Source organism: Manis pentadactyla, chromosome 2 (genome assembly GCF_030020395.1).
Source record: "Manis pentadactyla isolate mManPen7 chromosome 2, mManPen7.hap1, whole genome shotgun sequence".
NCBI lineage: Eukaryota > Metazoa > Chordata > Mammalia > Pholidota > Manidae > Manis > Manis pentadactyla.
In genome coordinates this window covers 190,245,786-190,263,289 of record NC_080020.1, presented here as the reverse complement: position 1 = coordinate 190,263,289, position 17,504 = coordinate 190,245,786, and the positions used below count along the sequence as shown (strand labels likewise).

Here is a 17,504-nt window from a genome sequence, read left to right as displayed (position 1 = left end):
GCCCTTCACCCTTCTCAGAGAGGTGAATGTCAGCTCTACTTGGAACTTTGTATTTTCTGCCAAATTGCTGTCTTGCTCAAACAGCTCCTAATAAACTGGAATCATCCAACTCCTCTTTGAAAAGCCACCTGTTCTGCAAAGCATTCCAACTACAAACACCTTTCAGATACCTGTGGATGGTCTTCCTTTTTGATTTCCTAAGCAAAGCCTATTTATAATTAGTCACTAAAAACAGAAATTCAGTAAACAATCTGGTCTCTTTAATTGCTCTGTGTACTAATCTCTTTATGTGCTTTATTGAGTAATAATGTAGGAATCAATTAGTTTTCTCCCTAATTTTTCACTTTTAAAATACTGCTTATATCAGTTTTTATTCTAAGCAGATAGGTGCATTTGTGATAATATATAGGTAGGTGGAATTGGTCCAGTGCCTTTTAAACACCTTTCAGTTCATTGGATAGAACAATTTGTGGACAAACACTGAACTAGAGTGATCCCCAGGACATTTGATGTGAAATTGCACTCTTTATTTCTGCTCTGCCAAATGCTATGCATTCAAAGGACTAAAATTAAATTAATAATATTGCTGTCCAATTCCTCTGACAGAGATAGGTGGTGCTTACATCTTGTAGAATATGGTTTTATTACAGAAAGTGGTTTATGTCATGATCAAAATGTTTTTTAGAAGTATATATGTACCTATATGGACTTTGTTTATTTGATGTCAAACAATAGGATACAATGAGGGCACTTTATGCTAGGCAAAGGGGATTAAACATTCAGATGTTTCTAAGTGGGAAGATGTTTGGGATTATATAGAAAAAACTTATAAGTGACGAGTCCATATTTTGCTTTCTAAATGAATACTTTACCATCATGTAGGCCCAGCTTTAGATTCAAGCTCAAATGGAAAAATAACTCAGTTCAGTTATTTTGGCTCCCAGAAACTCAAACTGTGTTTATTCATATTTGAATCTGTCTGGGATACTCTTGGGCTGACTATGAACACCAGGCTGTAGAAGGATTTGCCAAGAAGCATGAACTGAGTTTATGTTGCCCTGTTTCCTCTCCCACAGGGGCACACAGAAGGAGAAGTGTGGGGGCTGGCAGCTCACCCTTTCCTGCCCATCTGTGCAACAGTGAGTGATGATAAAACACTTCGGATCTGGGAATTATCCTCCCAGCACCGTATGCTGGCAGTTCGGAAACTCAAAAAAGGTATGTGACATCACCTTACTCATCTGTAAAAGTATTTACAAAGAACAAAATGTGTTGGATTCATTCATTCATTCAACTAATATTTACTGAGAGCACTTCTTGTTATATCCCCTAAAATATGTGAAGCATTGGAAATTAAATGTCGCTACAGACAGACGTGTAGAATCATCCTGGAAGGCCGGCCCGATCTGCTGGTGCCCAGCTCTGTTGTTTATTTCATTTTCCTTGTGCTGCACAGACATTTGCCACCTGGGGGCAATATGTCCTTGCTCTCTCTGAGAAGAGGAATTAGAAACATACCAGCTTGTAAAGAATATACTTTATCTTTATAGCTAACAGTCTCCACAACTGATTTTATTATTTAAAAATAATAGTCAATTATATTTAAAAATAGCTAACATCAGGAAATGAGTAAATATGGATTGAATGCCTATATGCATTGGAACTGAGAGGTAGACTAAGAAGTAAAAATTCAGTTTCTATGTATTAGGCACTGGGAATCCCAAGGTGAACAGTCCCATTCCTAGTGTCAGATTTGACCAGAGTCCTAGTGACAGGTGATTCATTCAAACTGGGTAATTTAAGACTCCAAAAAGGGGACTCTTTGTAAAGGAGTGGGTACGATGTTGAGAAATGACCAGGGATAGTGCAGCTAGTAATAGCCGGGTCCCATTACCAGCCCTGGGCTGAAGGGCCAGAGGAGGGAGCAGTTGTTGGAATTCTCAAAATGAAAGCTATGCTAGATGACAGCCTAACAGACTCAGCCAGCATGCAGTGACTCTGCAGCCAGACAGCTAGGGGAATACATACCCCAACCTCCCTGTCCTTTCTTCCTGCTTCCTTCCCTCCCTCCAGTCTCCTGCTCATGCTCCCCTTGGCCAGAATGCAGTCAGCAGCCAGAGGACAAGGAACCCATTGATGCAGTCCAGGCAGGCCAGCTCCAGGCACGGAGCAGGGTGGAGAGTGGACCTGGGAAGACAAATGAAAGATACCTGGCGCAAATGTATTACAGAGGCTCAGAGGAAGGCCTACTGCCAAGGCAACTTCATCGGGGAAGAATCATGACAGTTGGGGGTCGAAAGATTTGTGAAAGGACTAAAGACGGGAAGGATGAGCTTGGGGGTCTGACACTAAAGTACTTCCACTAGGTTGTTTTATAAGTAGATGTGGGGAGTGTGTTCTAGGGGAACAAAATGAAAAAAGGTGTCAAGACAGTAGTAACAATAATGGTGGTGGCTAATACTGCTGGGGCCAGCAACTGTGCTAGCAATTTTCATTTGGTCCTCTTGGGAACCCAATGTGTAAGGCCGTTATTATCACCATTTACAGATTAGGCGTCTAAGGCACAGAGAACTCAAGTCACTTGCCCAAAGTCAAACAGCTACTAAGTGGTAGAACTGAATTCAAACCCAGGCAGTGAGGCTTCATAGAGCATACCTGTGGCCACTGCATGAGGCTGTCTCCCTCTGTTATATTGCTTTTCTTTGTACTGGACTTCTGAGCCTTAGTAAGGGGTAGAGCCAGAATTCAAACCTAGGTCTGATTCCAAAGCCCATGCTCTTAACCCCTAAAGGTTGAAGCATTTGGCTATATATATATATTTGGGAAATGATAGACCCAAGTCCTCATTGTGAGTGACTTCAACGGCAGATAATGGACTTTACTCACTAGGTTAAAAATTAGTTCAAAAGAACTATTGCTAACCTAGAATGAACATTCAACCCAGTTCCCAGTTTCCATCTTTTGTCCCGGTGTAATTATTAATAGTCTCCCTTTCACTGTCAGAAGTGTCTTAGTGCCTGCAGTAAACTCTGTGGTTAAACTGATCTTAATGACTCTTTTCTAGGGCAGGCTTGCCTGAAGTTCTTTTAACTCTAGTACCATGAGTGACTCACAGTAGTTAAATAATCATTTGCTAAATGAATGAATGAATGAACGAATGAACATACATTTTGATGAGGCAATTTGAAGTTATTGGTAGCTGTGAGCATATTATGAACAGTGATAGAAGGGTGTGTGGAAGCTTAGTGTGAAATATTTTGGCACAAGGCTGCATGACTATCCCATCCTTGGGGCTCTGCTTACCTAAGTCTTGACAATAAGAATGGGTGTTGGGAGGTGGTGCATAGTCTTAAACAGGATTCCTATTAAATATACCCCCACAGAGTCCATGCTCATTAAGAAACGTCTCCTCCCTCTGACCCCGCAGAGCAGTAGAAAACATTGTTCAGCTAGTGCTATCAGCCGTATATTGATCAGTTTTACAGATACTTCTTGGGAGAATGTTGTCCATATTCTTTTCTTCTCATGGCAGAAGAGGCAGGAACAAAATCTTTTGCCTCTAGAATTATGCATTATGACCCATGGATTCGAGAATTGGAATGACTAAGAGTAGAACAACAAGGTTCTCTAAAGCCAGTTTTGTGTGTAAGGCATTATATCCAAAAAATAGTTTCTAGAAATTTCATTACAGAGCTCCTGCTCTTAAGCATAACTTCTTTTCTTGGGAGCAAAGATCCTGGTTGTATTATTTCTTTACTCTTTTCCTATATTCGCTCCACTTGCCTTTTGAGAACGTCAGGTATTCAGATACTAAGAAATGAATAGCTAAACCTCAAAAAAATTCGAAAACTTATTTTTAATGTTATGATAACTGTCCCTGGGTTTGGAGGGAAAGGATGTTTTAAATTACAAAGTTCAGTTCTTCTCATAAGTACTGTTTATTTAAAGATACAGTCACGTGTTCACCCATATATGGATAAAATGCATATATGTAAATGTCTCCATCTCTTCATGTGGCTTGTTTGATAGTAAAATCATGGATAATAACAGTGGATTCTTTTATAGGTGGAAGATGCTGTGCCTTCTCCCCTGATGGGAAAGCCTTAGCAGTTGGCTTGAACGATGGGAGTTTCCTGGTTGTAAATGCTGACACTGTTGAAGATATGGTGTCCTTCCATCACAGAAAAGAAATGATCTCTGATATTAAGTTTTCAAAAGGTAAATATGACAGCAAATTTAAAAGAACGTGTTGGGACAAAAAATTGTTAAGAGGGAACTATTTAAATATTTCCTTGACCTATTTTCTATTTTGTAAAATTGAGTTCCTGGAATTAAATTCCTATATAAAATGTTTTGGTGTTAACTGCACATTTTTCTTTATAGATACAGGAAAATACCTTGCTGTGGCATCCCATGATAACTTTGTGGATATTTACAACGTGCTCACAAGCAAAAGGGTGGGCATCTGTAAAGGTGCTTCTAGTTATATTACACATATTGACTGGGACTCCAGAGGTAAAGTATGTTGTGGCTGTTAAAATATAATTTTTGTTTTAAAAAAAATGTCCATTCATGTATTGTTTCCAGAGAGAATGTCAGTAGAGTTTTAGGGGGGAGCCCACAACAACATAAATGACTGCAATTTTATAACCAGGAGGCAGCTGCTGCTAGAATTTTGAGTAATTTTCCAACTTTTTATTATTATTACTATTATTAATTCAAGCCATTGAGTTTTAACACAGTTGAAAATCTGTGATGCTGCCATCACCACAGTAAACCACCACTCTGCCTTTGGGTCCACTATGCCGTGTCCCTGCTGCCTTACTGCTCTCCCTGCCCCACTGATTCTCCACTGTCCAGAGAACAGCCCACAAAGTCTCAAGCAACTTCGTCCTCCAGCAGAGGTAGAAAGCTGCATTCAGTTCACCTAAAGATTTCTGCTCTCCAGAACCGCCCAGCTTACCCACTATCCCCTCCAAGTGATGTCCATAGACTCCATGGGCATTTGCCTTCTAATTTAACAAATCTAGCTTCTACCATGTGCAGTCTTAAGCCAGACAGTGTGGAGGATCCAGAAGTAAGATAGAGTTCCTGTAGCTGTCCAGAGTTTATAAGCTCGTGAGGGAAACATACTTGTACTTGAATGACACAAGAGCACAGATTGGATAAGGCAAGGGAGTCAGATGGTGAGTCATGGGCCATGGTGAGCAGGGGCTCAGAGTGGGCCCAGTCAGCATTCAGCACCCAGGGGGAACATCAGCGCTATAGGGTGGGTCACTTTCAAATCCCATCCTGGGGACTTGGCTGATGTTAGAGTTTGGGGCGGGCATTTAATAACAGGCAGGGTCCCAGCTTTCAAAGAAATTTTCATCTGCTATGGTAGAAAAGCACAAAGAAGAGTGTGTCTCTGAGGAAAGGGCTCCCAGGGGAATCCATGCAGTCCTATAGAAGGAATGTCCTTTGAGGGGGCTCTTGAAAGATGAGCAGAAATTCACCAGATGGCAAAGTCTAGGCTGAGCATTCCAGGCTAACAAGAAACATGATGTACCAAGACGTGGTGATGGGAAGAATAGGGCTATTGAGAAATAGCAGCACTGGGTTGCTGAGGGCATAAAGCCGGGAGAATGCAGAGTGGCAGACCAAGACAGAATGTAAAGGAGCTTTTATGTGACACTTGGGAGAGTGACACCGAGCTTTATCCTGTAGGTATTAGGTAACTCTAAGGGATTTAGAATGGGGCATTGTCTCCCAATCTGGGGAGGGTGAGAAAGCCTGGAATTGGAAGTTGTTGGATCGAGGATGAAAAATAAAATAAACCAGGAGGAAGAGACAATGAGGGCCTCAACCAAAAAAAGTAATTTCAGAGATGCCAGAATATGCTAAACATTTATTGAAGTAGTGGCTGTGGACTGGTCCTTCTGGCAGGCAGGTGTTCAGTTTTAGCTGTACTTGGTACACTGAAATTTGAACTTTATTTAAATTTTACAATCTGCAGGCATTTTGTACAGTGCAATCGATTGGAAGACAGCAAGAGGTACAAGTTCCAACAAGGGCAAAGGGAGGTCAGATAAGTTCCTCTCATTTTAATGTCAGAGCCATGCCAGACACAGCGCCCCGAGGGCTTAGGCTGGCACCTGTGATCAGGTAGGACACTAGCTGCCTGTGAGTCATCTAGGAACCAGGGAGGCCAGGGGGTAATGGAAACAGCTGCTTCCCAGTCGTCGTCTTGATATTCTCTGCTTTATTGTTTATAAAGAAAAAGGAAGTGATATTCCCCTATTTATTCTCTTGGTAACATCCTTAGATATGCATTCTTGGGAGAAAGATTTAGGTCAGGGCCAGCCTCATGCAAACGTCAAATAGAATATGGTGAGTTTTATTTAGAATCCAAGACACACACAATACCTAACACAACATGTGAAATCCCACCACACAAGGACCATTTGGGGGTCAAACCAGTTCTTATTTATATCTTAGAAAGTGAAGGGCCAAGAGAAAATGGGGCATAGAAAGAGTAAGTTTTGGTTGGGAAAATTTCTTTAAAATTATTTTTAGTCATGGTAAAATACACAGAAAATTTACCATCTTAACCATTTTTAAGTGTACAATTCAGTGGCATTAAGTACATTCACATTTTTCTGCAACCATCACTGCCACCCACCTCCACAAATCACCTGATAACACTGAAGCTCTGTATCCACTACACAGTAACTTCCCTTTTCCCCTTCTCCCAGCTGCTGGTAACTACCATTCTACCTTGTCTCTATGAATTTGGTTACTCTAGGTATTTCATATAAGTGGGATCATACAGTATTTGTCTTTGTAAATGACTCACTTCACTTAGTATGATGTTCTCCAGAATCACCCATGTGGTAGCATATGTTAGAATTCCCTTCCTTTTTCTGGCTGAACGATGTCCCATTGTGTGTGTCACCTTTTATTTATCCATTCATCCCTGGTTGGACTCTTGGGTTGCTCCCACCTTTTGACTGTTTTGAATAATGCGGCTATAAACATGGGTGTGTATATGTTTTGAAGACCTTGCTTTTAATTATTCTGGATATATTCCCAGAAGCGCAATTGTTAAATCAAATGGTAGTTCTATTTTTAATATTCTGAAGACCTACCATACTGTCTTCCATTGCAGCTGTACCATTTTTATATTTCCACCAACAGTGTATAAGAGTTCCTATTTCTCCACATCTTTACCAACACTTTTTATTTTCTTATTTTTGTTTTTTTGATATAGCCATCCTAGTGGGTATGAGGTGGTATCTCACTGTGGTTTTTATTTGCATTTGGGGAGTTTTTTTTTTCCATTCCACACATATATAGGCCCTGGATTGGATGCCAGGGATATAAAAAGGTGTAAGTCCCGATGGAAAGTACAAGGTCTTGGCCAGGATCAGTGAGTTGTTGCCGGGGAGGGACCTGGGTGAAGTTCTGTATAAAGGCCCTCAGTGCAGAGCAACACTTTGCAGGAATACAGGCAAACCTCACTGCTTCCATAATTCTGCCTGAAGCCAGCCTTTGTGACCCAACCAGCATTCAGGATAATGGTAAAGACACTGGGAGAAAGGAGGCTGACATATTTGCCAGTCCACCTCTCCTCTTGTCTAACAGTAGCCCCTTTGGTCAGATGAGAGGGTGAGACCAAACAGCTTCTATAGACTGGCAGGATAATAGAATACTTGTAATTTTTAGGAGGAAGTTAGATCATCTGGAGAATACAAGCCAATGTGCCGGTGAATCTTCCCTGGTTTCACTCCAATTTCATTGTTGTGAGGCATGTGTCATTGTGATAATTTTGTGCTCCTGATATCCCAGTTCCCAAAATGCAAGCATGTGCCCTGCTTGCTCAGGAACAGCCTCACTTTTTACAGTGAGGCCTTGGGGGTCTGGCAGGGGTAGAGGGCAGGATTTAGGAGCAAGGATCTGTTCATTCCTTTGATCTTGTCAGAAGTAGTGAACATGTTCACTGGAGTGTCGCTTGAGCCCCAGGCTCACGGGGGTGGGGCACTGGCACAGCCCCAGCCTTGGCAGCCTCTTGTGTCTGTGGTGACCACAGGTCCTAGGAAAAGCGAGAAGCCCATCAGGCTTCTGCAGGAAATCAGCTGTCCTTGAATGAAAGAAAAAAAAACACATGGAGAGAGAAAAAACAGGGAAGAATATTTTCTAGCTGCTATTAGTTCATTTCCAGAAATATCTAGAAATATAGTTCTGTCTATAAGATCTTTTCGCAATTTAAGGTTTGAGTAGGGCATCTCATTCCTATTTTCATTGCAAATGGCCTGATATTCTTGGTACATTTAGTGCCACTTTTAGAATTGTTCTAAATTGTAGATATTACAGTAACTGGCATGATGTGTGTGAATGATTTTGTAGATTATAAAGCTCTATGCACCTGCAAGATGTGGGATTTACTATGCCTGCTGAGTAAAGAGGTCATCTGTCTCTTTCAATTCTCTTATTCTGTGCGAGTAGATATTTCTAGTGAATAAAATGTGAGGATTCTGGAAGAATAGGGATACTCTTATTCAGGGGCAATAATTCATGGCTTACATAGACTTTTGCTCTTTGTTTCTGTCCTCGGAATTATTTCAGTGGTTATACGACAGAGCAGCAGGCAGCATGGAAAAAAAGAGTGGTGACCTAGCTATTTCCTCTCATGCTTTAAAAAAAGTAACTACAGTAAAGAAAATTTTTTGGGGGGGAAACACACCCATAATTCCACCTTTCTAACACAAGAATTTCTTCCCTTCCTACATTGCAAGAAACAGAAGACCACTCAAACGTACTCAGCTTAAACTTAAAAAGAATAAAGAATGAGTTTATTGGAAAGATAGAGGGACAGCTCATAGAATTCAAGAGCAGGAAGTAAAATGTCTCCTGAGGAACTGGCTTTAGGAAGGACGAGGAAATGCCTAGAAACTAAGCAGGCAGTTCCTCTCTCCTCAGGTGGAGAGCCTGAGGCAGCTCGGTTCCGTGTCCACTGTTCTGCTAAGTGCGATATCTGCTTTTGGCCCTTCTCTGTGCACAGGTAGACTTTCCTTAATTCATTTGCAGCTGGCCCACTCTTGGTTGCCCCAAAATACTATCCTCAGTCCTAAAGTCCACACCTCATCCCAGTTAGGCACCCACTGATTTGGCCTCCCAGATACCAGTTTCCCAGGAGAGAGAATTTGATTGTCCAGCCCAGTCTCCATCCTGGCCCCATCTAAGTCAATGTCCACCTTTAGAGTACAGACATGACCTCAGGGATCCAGCCCTCGGTGAGAGGCAGTGCTCAAGGAAGGGACATAGGCTAGGTAGGTACCGCACAGGTGCCTATGGTGTGCACAGCACTTCTCGTGTTTATTCTGTTTACATTTTCTAATATTCTTGCAGGTATAAAGTATTTCTCTTAACTATTATACTTTTTTTTTTTTAAAGTAAAGTATGGTCTTTGAAACTATGGTGTCAGGAGAGTTGTTAGGATTATCTGAGAATTACAATCCTTTGTGTTCTCTGGTATCTCACTGCCAAAAATCATCTAAAATGAGCCACTGAATCAAAGAATGTTTTTTCATTGATTCCTTTAATTCTTTTCCTGGTCCTTTGTTTGCAGTCACTTTGAGAATCTTAAAAATGTACTTTGCATCCTCATGTAATTGTAGATTAATGATACCAAAAAAAAAAAAAACAAAGAAACCAATGGGGAAAAAAAAAACCTAGAATAATCTAATACAGATCTTCTAAGGTGAATAATGTTTATATGAGTTAGTCAGGTTACTGTTGGTTCCTTTCCTAAAATGTTTTCATTTCCCCCCAGTATCTCATATTGAGTGTTTTTTATTGAAAAATGAAACTTTGATATATTGTACATCTTAAACTTATGTAATTTTATATAGCAATTATTTCCCAATAAAGCTAAAAAATATATAATAAAAGTACAAGATACATACATATATATATATATATATATATATATATATATATACTTTGCAGATATATTTAGCTCATTGGAAAAATATGTCATTTTCTTACAATGTTAAAAGGCCAAGGCTAATTTAATCCCCCCCTTTTTTTCCTGTGTGTATGTGCCCATTTTAGAGGAAACATTTTCAAATTCACTTGCTCCTCACAGCCCAGACAAAGCCCCCTCACATCACCATGTTACAACTCAGCAAATTATAAACAATTAAGGTTTTGAGTTACAAAATGAGAAACCTTGTTTGTAATTAGTCACTTAGAATAGACCTGCAATTCCAGCTAGATTTCAGACCTAGGTGATACCCACTTACATGTAAAAGAATGTGATATAACCCAAAATTCTTATTTTGGTATTATTTTTCCAAGAATAACATTTCAGTACTACTAGATGTATACCTAGTTATGGAAAAAAGAGTGGGGGAAGATGTGTTCTTATGTATTTATAAACTGAATTATTTACAGATGAAATAGGATGTCTGGAATTTGCTTCAAAACAATCTGGGATGAGAATATAAGTGGGGGTTCATGAAACAGGGTTGGCCATGTGCTATTAACTGTTGAAACTGGACATTGTACACATAGGGATTCTTTGCACTATTCTTCATGTGTTTGAAATTTTCCATAATTAAAAAATCCTGAAAAAAATACTGGAATGTCTATTTTTTGAGTCATTTAAATTTCAAGCCAAAAAGGATTATTAATGTGGTAGGAGGAAAATTAGGAAATCTCATCTTTTTCAACATTAATCAGAATGAATCCAAGATTATAGTTTTACATCAGACTGAAAGACTGTTTTATTCAACATTTTGTTTTAAGATTTGGATTTCTTTACAAATTTTCAAGTAAGATAGGGGAGGAGAGGGGAATCACCATTTACACAATCACACAAATCACACATTTACAAATCACACAAGTTTATATTGTGTGTCCTTATCTTCCTGTTTCTGAACTTTAAAGGGCAAGTTTTGAATTTAGACCCGAGTCAATGCAAATGCTTACAAGGTTCTCACTTTTGATCCCATAATTCTTGCCAAAGCAGTTTGCTTTTACTACATCTCTGTGCTAGGTGGCAAACATGGAAAAAGAGTAACAAATAGATTTTGTCAAGCTTTGGAAAAATGGCTACATTCAGTGCAACAGAGTAAAACATAGCAAGCTTGATTCTTCTCTTTTTTGAAGGATGTTCATAGTCAGATTTTATGAGGTCTGTATTAAAAAAAAATCATAGCTTTGGGTTTTGTACCATGCCGTGTAATTGCCTTTACATACTTTTCTGGATAATTCAACATAGATTTACTCAATTTATGAGACTTCAATTAAAATTCATCAAAATAGTTGCAACCATGCTTATCACTATAATAAAAAGATAAATGCAGAGTTTAATTGTCTTTCTACTTCATTGTATCATAACAGGAAAATTACTGCAAGTTAATTCGGGTGCCAAAGAACAACTCTTTTTTGAAGCGCCAAGAGGCAAACGGCACATCATAAGACCTTCAGAGGTAACCATCATACACAAAGCTTTTTTAAAAATAGTTCATGAGGATTTAATATTTTATAATATAAATATTTTAATAAAAGCTGCAAAATATTATCCACTAGTATGGGTTATATTTAGTGTATCTTTAAGCTTGATCATTTCTTAAATATGATGGCTTGATCTGGTTTCCTACTTTTTGGTGACTTAGATTTACTGTATCACGATGTAGCAAAGCAATTGGCTCTCTGTTTAATTTTTCTCTGCCCAAAGACAATGACTAAGCAACAATTTGGATGCTACCTGTTACTTTTTCCATTCCACTTGTCCTGTCATTTTGTGCGAAGCTTTTTATAAACTTCAATTTTTGAAACATACTTCTCAATGTTTACTCTTTATAATAATCAACTATCTTCAGCAACAATAATATAATTATTTTTTAAGGCAAAAACTACTCCCAAGCTGACCATCTTAATGTATCAAACTCTTCCTTTTTTCCTTGTTTTCCTCATCTCCATAGCCACACACATGATTTTTTAATTATTGGAATCAAAGCCCAGGTAAAATTTTGAGTTCATAAACTAATGCCTTCCTAAAAGCTCAGCTGCTTTTGAGAGTGACTTCCAGGGTCGCTCAGTGCTTCCAGTAAGGAACGCTGGTGGCCAAGAGGTCACTGCCTGCTTGAGCACTAAGGAAATCCTCTCATCCCAAAGGACAGTCTCGCTCATTTATTTGCTCTGTAAACTTTGATGAATGAAGAGGAAATACTGCTTCTTTAGAGAAAGAAGGGTTAAAGATCCGCTGCTGAGTGACAAACACCTGCCTCTCTAACTTTGGTTTGCCAGTCATTGAACTATCCTAGTACTGCAAAGTACTCCTGGAGATGTTCTGACATGTGTCTGTTCATGTTTTCATTGTTTCTAAAGGGAGTATACTTGCAGTCCCTAGAAACATGAATTGTTGCAGATAATGGCATAATATTGCTTATTGATCAATTGATCTGACTCCCCAATTCCAGTTTATTTATTTCTGATTAGTCCTTATTTTAACTTTTTTATATGTAGAGACTTTTATAACCTGGAATAAGGGATATTTTAATTATATTATTTGTTCACTGAACACCTGTTGAATGTGCCATGCACTTCATATACCTGCATTTTAATCCTCACAACAGCCTTGTGAGATAGTTGTCAATCTCATTTTATAGGTAGAGAAATTAAGGCTGTAGAGAGTAAGAGGACCATGGAGCTATGCTCTTAGTCTAGAATTGTGTGTGTGTGGCTCCCCAGCCGGGACTATGAGGCTTCTCAGATTTCTTCTGTGTATTTAAACATCATTTTACATTACTTCACCTAATTTTCCCTTTCTGTTCTGGTGCTCCAAAACAAGTATATGAAAATAAAGTGCCGTCCAACCGAATGGTGGAGGGGTATGAGGCCAACTAGGGACAGGTGGGCAATTATTATGTAAAAGCATATGTACCAGAGGGAGATTCAGCCTGTGGCTCTAAAGAGCTCATTTGTTACTCTGCAGTGCTCACTTCTTCTGGCAGAGGTCGATCTTTGGTTGGGAGTCCTTCAGCTGATGTTTCTTTGGCCTGGCCTCTCTGGTATTGCCTCTACCAAGAGGACTGAAGAGGTAGCTCATCATTTTAGTCACCAGTGTTGTCAGGCCCTTCAACAGAATATGAAGGATTTTGAAAATCCTCTTTCTAAAAAAAATTTATTTAAGGAACAGCATGATAAAACCAGCACAAAGCTTACCCAGGTAATTGTTAAATATGACAAACATTGAAATTTCCTTTTGAATCCCTCTGATGCAGCACAGTGCAGTTAAAGCAGCACTAAACTGGGAGGCCAATTCTCTGGGCTTACCTTCTCCTCTGCTTCCTAAGCAGGCTCTGATTTAAATGGCCACCTCAGTTGCTTCCTCTTGAAAATGGCGGTGATAGTGAGACATCTCCCTGAGGCGAGGGGCTGTGGGAGAGACCGCCTGAGGACTCCCCTTCCGTTTAAGTCCCAGGGTTTTGAACAAGTTTAGCCTTTTTGGGTTTTGTGGGTTCAGGGGTCATTCTTAATGCTCCATTTTAAATGCAATTTCTGTAGCTTGCAAGTCAGATGTTTGCTGTCCCGGAAAGCAGAATGTCCAATCTGGCCAAAGGCATTCTGCCACAGTTGCTGTAGTATGAGCAATACCAGCTCATCCCCTTTGCTGCCTGGACAGTGAGGCCGGGAAAGGTGCCCCACAGGGTGGTAGCACTGGGGATGAACAAGGACAGTCTCAGGAAGGAACCTGGAACCTGGAAGTAAGTCAGCGGCCAGAAAGCCTGCTTGTAGAGCCAGCAGGGGTGGTTCTCGACTTCTCTTCCTGTGCAGGTCAGTTTAGGACATAAGGGGTGTGGGAAACTCGGCTTATACCTCAAAAAACTAAGGTAACTACTGAGCAACCACCTCAAGTCATCTCAGTCTGTGACCCTGCTTGAGGGTCCAAGCTGCCAGAGCCAGCCCCAGCTGTTTGGCTCAAGTTCCACACGCATCCGGAAGCAACACAGTGTTAAAAGAGTTGTGACTAAAACACGGATAGGACCTCCCCACATTACGACCAAAATCCTGGCTGCATCTTTATCTTGTCATTTCTCATCTAAGCAGGGACAGAAGGAAGAAAGCAACAGAAATAGAGGCAAGGTGCATTGAGAGTGTGCAAAGAAGTTTCAAATCCAAAGAGAGATCTTGTCTTGAATTTTAAGCCCCAATTCTCTAATGATTTTTTTAATTCTCTTTTACACAGGGCTTTAAAGTGCTTATCTGAAGAACTGCAATGCTAAGATGTCTTAGCAGATCTTGAATGAAAGTAAATGAGATCAGATCTCCTAGGAAAGTCCAATACAGTGCTATTACTACTGTTCATTGTTACTGCTTTATTTAAAAAAAGGAAAGAAAGCTTTGGTTTTACCAGGATTTAACCTATATGAATTTCAAATCTTCTGCTCATGAATTTCAGACAAAATAGTTTTAAAGGATAAAAATGTATTTGCCTGGTAATACAATGTGAACAGCTTTTCAAATGTTTAAGGTAGTCTCTCTGGAGCATAAAGGATATTAAGCTACCTGGAGGATCATATTACTCTCTCCTCCAAGGAAGTAGTCCTTTAATAAAAAAAAATTATGTCTTGTGACTTTTTAAAATAGGTTCCTAAATAATTAACACCATTATCAATCTAGCTCAGTGGTTCTCAGTTGGGAGCAATTTTGCTTCCTCTCCTAGCGACATTTGGCAGTGCTTGGGGGCAGTCAGAGGAGGAGGTGCAACTGGCATCCAGTGGGTGGAGGACAGGGATGCTGCTAAATATACCACCATGTACAGGACAGCCCCTGACAAGAATTATCCAGTCTGAGTATCAATAGTGCTGACATTGAGAAACGCTGATCTAGGCTTATAGCTTATACAGTGATAAATATGTAGGTAAGAACTAAAAATTTCATTATTGCCAGATTTCCACAACTCCAAAATGTTCATTTTTATCTAGAGAAATATATATGGATATTTGAAATGCTGGTTTGTTAGGACAGTGCATATGCTGCTTTTCAAATACAACTTAGCACTTGTGCACCTCAGCATACAACACACATGCCTGATGTTGGGAAAGTCATCATTTAGAGCTACTGAGCCTCAAATTGTTTCTTTTACATAAGACAAAAAGGGTTCTAGGTTGTGCAAAAATATATTAATTTTCTTTCTTTTTTTTTAAGATTGAAAGGATAGAATGGGACACATGGACCTGCATCCTGGGGCCCACCTGTGAGGGAATCTGGCCGGCTCATAGCGATGTGACTGATGTAAATGCTGCCAGCCTTACCAAAGACTGTTCCCTCTTGGCCACTGGAGATGATTTTGGTTTTGTTAAGCTTTTTTCATATCCTGTCAAGGTAATATTCATGTTTATTATATATACTTGCTCAGTGTCATTAATAACCCTGAATCTATCTATCTGTTCTATCTAAATGGACTTTTAAGTATTGAAAGCATAAGCAATCAGTACTATTATCTATAATCTCATTTATGCTCTATAAAAACCTTCATGGCCTTTAAGTTAACTAATTTAAATCAGATTCTGATGGCATAAATTCCCCCTTGAAAGGCCTTCTGTGGTCACCAAATCCAACATCTTACAAACCACGAAGTAAGAATTTTCTTTACAGCATCTTGGACTGGTGCCTTTCTAAAGTGTACTAACATACTACTAGACATGAAGATCTTACTACCTCACAAAGCAGCCCAGTTCTTTTCCAAAGAGCTCCAGTTATTAAAATGTTTAGCTCCCTATTGAGCTGAAGGATTTTTCTCTTTAGCCAAAGTTCTACTTTCTGAATCATCACTGAATAATTCCAGCTCCCCAAGAGCTGTTGTAGGAAGATCATATTTCCACTCCCTGGAGTCTCATTTTTTCCAGACTAAACATCTCCAGTTCCTTCAGCCGTTCTCCCATGTGACACAGTTTCCTGCTGCCCCTCCCTCTGAGCACACTCCATTTTAAATGGTCTCATCTAAGACTGGATTCAGTGCTTCAGACACAGTCTGACCAGCTTGGGGTACAGGGGGGACTCATCTTCTTGTTTTGATTTCATACATGTATTAAATCAAACTAAAATGACCTCAACACTTTAGCTGCCATGCTACACAATTGAATCATGGATGTCTTTCCCCAAATTGTTCAGGTTATCTCCCATCTTGTAATTATACAATTGATTTTCTAAAATCTGAGTACAGAACTTTATATTTGTACCAAATAAGATTTATCTTCTTTATCTGGTCTCATTGTTCCAACCTGTCAACATCTTTTAAATACCTTTTCAAAGTATTTACTTTCCCTTTCGGCATTACAAGTGTGAGTTCTATATCCTGGAAACAAAAAGAGGGAGGCGCAAACAATGAAGCACCATCACCAGGAACCCCCATTCAGTTTGACATTCTGTTCATTAATGTGCATATTGAGTTACGGTTCTTCAATCAGTAATAGACATTTAAGTCTGTCTGACTATGCTGTTATGGTGCTCAATTTCTATGTCTAAAACATCAATAACTTGACAAGTATCTTGCTGAAATTTTGGCCACATTGAGCATGTCCCTGGTATCCCTCCTTACAATAAACCAACTAATAAAAGATAGGTGGGTAGTTCACAGTGAACTCCTATTGTTGCCTGGAAATTATTACTTCATTTTCCACGTATTTATCTGCCTTCTGTGTAATAATTCACCCTAGAACTTTCCGGAGGTTGTATCAACTCATGAATCAATATTTGCCAGAGTCTACTTGTTTTCCCTTTTGGATACAGGAACCCTTTTATGTTTGACACCACGTCTGCTGGATTTTAAAGTCCTTAGCTATTACTGACCTTATTTCTGTGGTAACATCCAAAGGTACCTGCACTCAAGTACATGAACTCTATTTTGTCATTTCTAGTTTGAAAAGCACTGTCTTTAATAGAGGAGATAAGTAAATCTGCTTTTTGTTCATATTAAACCATCTGATGGAAGAAGTGTCTCCACCTTTGTCTATTCTCCTTCTAGCCCTAAATATCTTTAAAAACCTTTATGCTTGTCTTAGTTTTTGACTTTACATTCCTAGAACTATTTTAAAGCTCTTTGTGCAAGACTTTTGTATTTATCCTTGCTAATTTGCTCCCTCTTCCATCATTTGTACACTTAAAACACAAGTTCCCTCTGCAGCCACTTCTTTAGATGCCTTTTTCTTTCCTTCTTCATTTGTTAATATCTCATCAGATTATTGTTTTTGGTAACCTTTTCTAAGAACATTTCTGCATATATGTCCAGTGTTGCTTCATTGTCCATCCCAAATTCCAAAGCGACCTGGTAGCCTTCTCCCAATGATTCATCACTTCACCATCCCTTACCAGCCCTTCCTATTTGATCAGAATTCAGTACTATGTAGCAGTTTTCCTTGCAACTTCTAAACTTTTTGAAATGAGATCTTTAGCAAGACAAGTCAACAAGTTAGTGACACCTGGTTTTAGTAGATTCAGGTTTTAGCAGATGC

The 17,504-nt window shown here is 39.4% G+C and overlaps 1 protein-coding gene and 1 long non-coding RNA gene across 11 annotated transcripts in view; one reads left to right on the top strand and one right to left on the bottom strand.

Annotated features, from left to right (window-relative positions):
* The window catches only part of EML6 (EMAP like 6), a 269,209-nt gene that overhangs the window by 192,788 nt on the left and 58,917 nt on the right, over positions 1-17,504 (top strand). For all 10 annotated transcript variants that reach the window (XR_008995844.1, XR_008995845.1, XR_008995846.1 and 7 more), the window contains 5 exons: positions 1,077-1,218; positions 4,066-4,218; positions 4,384-4,515; positions 11,386-11,474; positions 15,199-15,375. Coding sequence is in view for 7 of the 10 variants with exons in the window: in XM_057497201.1 (XP_057353184.1) it covers positions 1,077-1,218; positions 4,066-4,218; positions 4,384-4,515; positions 11,386-11,474; positions 15,199-15,375 (693 nt within the window). In the remaining 3 variants the exon portion in view is untranslated. The remainder of the gene's footprint in view (positions 1-1,076; positions 1,219-4,065; positions 4,219-4,383; positions 4,516-11,385; positions 11,475-15,198; positions 15,376-17,504) is intronic.
* The window catches only part of LOC130682592 (uncharacterized), a 40,788-nt gene continuing 30,484 nt past the window's right edge, over positions 7,201-17,504 (bottom strand). Inside the window, exon 2 of the long non-coding RNA XR_008995847.1 lies at positions 7,201-8,119. This is a non-coding gene — a long non-coding RNA (uncharacterized LOC130682592). The remainder of the gene's footprint in view (positions 8,120-17,504) is intronic.